This window comes from Andrographis paniculata, unplaced genomic scaffold (genome assembly GCF_009805555.1).
Source record: "Andrographis paniculata isolate CXL003 unplaced genomic scaffold, ASM980555v1 Contig69END, whole genome shotgun sequence".
NCBI classification, from domain to species: domain Eukaryota; kingdom Viridiplantae; phylum Streptophyta; class Magnoliopsida; order Lamiales; family Acanthaceae; genus Andrographis; species Andrographis paniculata.
In genome coordinates this window covers 6,698,107-6,703,575 of record NW_026137605.1, presented here as the reverse complement: position 1 = coordinate 6,703,575, position 5,469 = coordinate 6,698,107, and the positions used below count along the sequence as shown (strand labels likewise).

Here is a 5,469-nt window from a genome sequence, read left to right as displayed (position 1 = left end):
TGGATAATCTCGTCCTGTGCTATCAGGTTTAATGAGTTTGATTTTAATTTTTTTATCATGCAAAATGTTATAAATAGTGTTTATAGAACACATCCCAATCAGGGTATGCTTGCTTGCTTGAATTTTAATATGTTTTAGTAAATTTGAATTATTTCAAAATAGAAAAAAATTGAATAAAAAATAAATTTTAAATTATGGTTATAGTGCTGATTTGGGAGCAGCCCGACTGTACTCATACATAAAATATAAATAATGTATGTTTTCATTACGCACAATATATATATATATTTTGCCTAATAAAGAGATGTATTGCATGTGATTTGTGAGATTAAATAGTCAATGTAATAACTTTAAATATATGATACTATATAAAAGTATATTCTTAAAGCATAATGACCAATCAAGCCTTCATTTTCATTTACATCCTCAATAGTTCTACCAAAAAAAATAGTTCTTTCCTGGGCTTCAATAGTTTTCTTTCTTTCTTTTATTATTATTATTATTATTATTATGTTGTTGTTGTTGTTGCTGCTGCTGCTGTAAAGTAGTCTTGTCATTTCAGTTGAAAGAAAAGAAAGGGATTGAAGTACATTAGAGGTCATAGTCAATCAGACTTATAACTAAATTCACACTTAGTTTGGATTATGATCATCCATTCATTCCTGTTGGTTCAACTTGTGTGTGTACTGAAGACAATCTGTTGTTAATCATCCTTGGAGTTGGAGATCTGATTGATACTCACTCAGTCAGTCAGTCAATAACTCAAATGTTGGGGAGGTAGTGTTTGAATTGAACCTCTTTATTATTCACTTTTTCCCTACTCATATAATTTGTCTTTATTTTCTATTTTTGTTCGTCCCACGTAATTTTTTTTTTTTTTTTGAAAAATTAATTATACACTTTAATCATATTTTAAAATTTAAAATTTAATTTTTTTAATCTTAATTAAACTATTTAGTTATCTTAATCTTAATCTATCGTATTTTTTACTAATACATTTTTTAATTACTTACTAATTATATTTTACCTAAATTTCCATGTCTACAGTAATACACCCATATTACATGGGAATGAGAGAGAAATAAATTAATTAATTTATTTTATTTTATTATTTATTTGTGTGAGTTGCTTCCGGTATCTCTCTTTCTGTTCATATGTCAATACCACAGTCACCTACCAATAGTCCAATACCAATACAATACCCCTTTCTCTCTTCCTTTATTTATATAGCACTATCCTCTCACCTCTTCTCTACACTGTGGACAGTTTTTTGTTTGGATTTTGAGTTGGGATTTAAATAATAAAAATTTTGAATTTGAATAATTGTATGATGTGATATAAATAGGTGTTGATATGATGTTTTAAATGTAAAATTGATTTTTAGTATAATATAAAAAATAAAAAATAGATGTTTTATTTGATATTTTTGGAGAAAAAAATGAGATAGATAATAAATTTAAAATTCAATCCCCAAACAAACACACCTGGTACAAGATAACAATTTTTTTTTATACAAATCCAAATGGTTATTTATATAGTTATAATTATCCCTCCGTGTCGGGGATAAATTGTCCTGGTGATTGTAGATACGATAATTTATACTCCTCAGGCTTTCGGGAATTTTATGATAAATTAAAAAATAATAGTATTTTATTAGTCAATAGAGATATGTGAGATGTTCTGACATTTTTACCCTTTGAATTTGTGTAAAAAGTAATTGTATGTGTAATGATATATTTGTAATTTAAGTAAAAATTAAAGTGTATTTTGATACTAACAATTACTTTTACTAAAATAGAAAAAAAATATTTTAGAGTGAGATAAACAAAAATAATAAAAATAGTACTTTGTGTCGAGACTGGAGAGAGTATAAAATATAGTAAGCAGTAAGTAAGTAAAAAAAAATATTAATAAAAATAATTATTATATAATAAAAATAACTAAATATTTAAAATATATAATCATATTTAAAAAAATTAAAAAATATGGAAAAGAAAAAAGAAAATAGAAAATATGAACTAAGAGATATTATAATTGTATAAAATTTAAAATGGTGCGAGGCATAAATAAATAAGTAAAAGCAAAAAAATAAGAGGGGTGGGGTATGTGGCTGTTCATCAGTATTTATACATCTGAAAGCACAGAGCAGAGTTGAGGAGTGAATCTAAAACTGAACAAAACCTTCTACAGTGACCTACCTCTCTCTCTGTAACGCTCCCCGCGTTTCCCGGCGGAGACTCCCTCCGACATTTCAAGACAAACTTCTTTCAAAATGGTCGGGATGGGAGAGGGTGACGACGACTGATCTTCGCGCCTCCAATTCGTCATGTCAGTTTCATGCCCTGACTCTGACTGCTTCTCCGATCTTCTCTGCTGCGAGGACTCCAACAGTATTTTCTCCGGTGGGGGAGGTTTCTCGCTGGAGTATTCCTCTGAAATTGAATCCAAGACGCAGGACTTTGAGCTTGAGGAGTCCATTGCCGGACTATTGGTAGACGAGAGAGATTTAGCAGGATTTTGTTCTCCGTCGACTCATCATAATATTGATGCCTCCGTTAGAACGGAATCTGTAGCCTGGATTCTCAAGGTATGTCCTCTTTTTCGAGCTTCACATCAATATGCTTCAGAAAATTGAAAAAAAAAAAATCAATTAGATTGCAAACAAGATCGTTCCTGACGCCATTAATTAGACAAAATAGAATTAACTTCTGAAATCTTGTGTCGGAGAATTGTAAATTTGTAATCGGTTTTGCGAGTCTCGTCGGTGGTAGAGTAACAGTCTTCTCATGAACTCAGCAGAGAAGTTCTCGAAACGGCGAATGAAACAGTGAATTGATTCTGGCGCACTATAGACTCAACGGCGCATTTTTGCTTCTGAAAGATTTGATTGATTGATTTACGGTTCTGTGCAGGTGCAGAGACATTACGGTTTCCAGCCCATAACGGCGTATCTATCCGTCAACTATTTTGATCGTTTCCTTCACTCCTATCAGTTGCCGGTAAGACTTCCGTCACCGTCATGATTCCCTGGCGTTTATACTTCCATTAGTCTCCGTAAACACTACTTTTATGGAATGCATCACTAAATGCCGGATCAAGACACCAATAAGGACAAAAAAAAGCCCCACTAATTTAAGTTGACTGTAATGCACTGATTTCAATTCAGTCATTTCAAAAAATCATTTTGGAAGATTGACTTTTCAGAAAATTTGATAATGACGTTTTTTAATGCTCAATTTGGAGCGATTATGGTGGATTTTTGGTGGCATATCCTACGTAGCAATCAAGTGCCTATATATAAATGTCTATTTACTAATACAGTGAATCATGCTGGACACTACCATAAGTTACGAAATTCATCACATCTAGTGTTTATTTATGAGCATGTAGCCACGATTTTCAAGTCCACATGCAATATAATTTTGCGGAATCTTTGTAGTTATTGAGGAAAGTCTTCACACTCACTTCAATAATTTAAAGTCCATTATAGTGTACATGTTGTGTTCCTACAGTGAAAGCAAGTGTTCAATTGCACACGAGCAAGTTTATCTCTTTATTAAAGTTGGGAATAGAAGATCCATTTGTTTTTTGTTTGGTCATTATCAACCTCGGAGCGCATGTTCTTCAGTTGGTATACATCGTCATTTCTTTAGGGACACAGAATCCATCGATGTATCCGTAGATCCTTGTTTTAGTTCTTTACATAGAGATAATTATACATCGTTTTAGCTTTAGCACAAGAATCAAGAAAGTTTTATAAAGTCTTATTTAAAATGTCATTGAATATCGGTGATAAAAAATAAAGATGGATTAAGAGATATTTTAATATGTGAGAGGTTTTTAGATCTTGATTATATATATATATATCTGATTAATGTAAGATTATATATAATTGTAGAAAATGAATGGATGGTCAGAGCAACTATTATCGGTTGCATGCTTGTCATTAGCTGCTAAGATGGAGGAGCCCCTTGTTCCTTCTCTTCTGGAGTTTCAGGTAATCTTTACTATTCTATAAACATTGAATCAACATTTATAATCGATTCTTTCATTGAAGCTCTGTTTATCTATTAAACAGGTTGAGGGTGCAAAATTTATATTTGAACCCAAAACAGTCCTGCGGATGGAACTGCTGGTTCTAAAGGTTCTTGATTGGAGGCTTCAATCCATTTCTCCTTTTTGTTATCTTCAATTTTTTGCGCTCAAGATCGATCCGACTGGAACTTTTACAGACTTTTTTACATCAAAGGCGAAAGATATTCTCCTCTCAGCTATCCAAGGTTCTAGAACAAGCTCGCATTCTTCTAGTTATCAACACACTTACTCACAATCATCTAATCATATATATATTTATATATGTATAATATAATTATGTCTCTCTGTTGACAGAGATCTGCTTGCTTGAGCATAGGCCATCTACCATTGGTGCTGCAATATTACTTCATGCAGTAAGTGATCTGCCAAAGTTCTCTTCCATTACTTCTCAACAAGCTGAATCATGGTGTGATGGACTTCATAAGGTAAGCAAACCTCATCATAATGCTGCTTATGTTATTTGTTAAACAACAGAGGAATTCCCAACTTGGATAGAACATGATTTATTCTGCAGGAAAGTATTATGAACTGTCAGCAATTGATTCGAAAAACCACGTCCTCTATTAGGCAAAAGAGGCATCTAAAGATATACCCGCAGCTCCTTGAGATGACTGAATCAAGTGAATCCTTATTCTCTTCCTCCTCTTCCTCATTTAAAAGGAAGAGATTAAGTGAAGAAACTTAGGTAGATGATGAACTTTAGGGATCTTCAAAGAAAGAGCAACCAAAAGAAAATGATAATGGTCCGAATTTAATTAGTCATCAAGCTAGTATCCTCAATGGTTGTTTTTTTTTTCCTTAAGAGGGTATCAGTGGCATATAATTGTGACCATTCTTGGTGGGCATTGCTATTCAAGAATGGCTCCCGCTGAGTTCCATGGGAGGGAATTAAGTGGGTTCTGGTACTTGCTACTATAGTCGAATAGCTTTTTGGGTTGGGTGTGATTGATATCTATATATCAAGTGTGAAAAGAGTGCTGGAATGGAATGGAGCATTAAATAACATGAAGGAGTGGTGGGATCCGAAGGGGGCTAGTGAAATCAATAATCTTGTACAATTTGAGCTGTTGATGGTGCACAAGGCAATGTTCTCTCCATATAGGCCACCACCATTAATGCACACTAGAAGCTAACAAATGGACATATATTAGCTCCAAAGAAAGAGAACACAGGTCTAATAAGGTACATTGGCTCCATGAAGACCTTTCTGGATTTTGAGTTATGATTATGTCTGCATTAGCTCATATCTCTCTCTCTCTCTCTCTCTCTATATATATATAGTGTTTGCCTGTGTGCTTCTGTTTTATTTTTCCTTATCTTTTGGTAATTTCTATGCTATGCTATGCTTTCTTTCATATTTATTTATTTAATTAT

At 32.8% G+C, this 5,469-nt stretch overlaps 1 protein-coding gene across 1 annotated transcript; it reads left to right on the top strand.

The window, feature by feature from the left end:
- The first annotated feature begins 2,138 nt into the window (after positions 1 to 2,138).
- Positions 2,139 to 4,780, top strand: LOC127263370 (cyclin-D1-1-like). Its single transcript, XM_051292358.1, has 6 exons — positions 2,139 to 2,587; positions 2,913 to 2,999; positions 3,899 to 3,997; positions 4,079 to 4,280; positions 4,390 to 4,520; positions 4,610 to 4,780. Exons 1-6 carry the CDS (start codon positions 2,327 to 2,329, stop codon positions 4,778 to 4,780), a joined length of 951 nt encoding a protein of 316 aa, XP_051148315.1. The 5' UTR covers positions 2,139 to 2,326.
- Positions 4,781 to 5,469: the final 689 nt, after the last annotated feature.

What these genes read in the sequence shown, in the direction of transcription:
- LOC127263370 (XM_051292358.1), top strand. Translation starts at nt 2,327, where the DNA reads ATGTCAGTTTCATGCCCTGACTCTGACTGCTTCTCCGATCTTCTCTGC. An exon ending in TCTCCTCTCAGCTATCCAAG is followed by an intron (nt 4,281 to 4,389) that starts GTTCTAGAACAA and finishes CTCTGTTGACAG; the next exon opens with AGATCTGCTTGCTTGAGCAT. An exon ending in GGTGTGATGGACTTCATAAG is followed by an intron (nt 4,521 to 4,609) that starts GTAAGCAAACCT and finishes TTTATTCTGCAG; the next exon opens with GAAAGTATTATGAACTGTCA.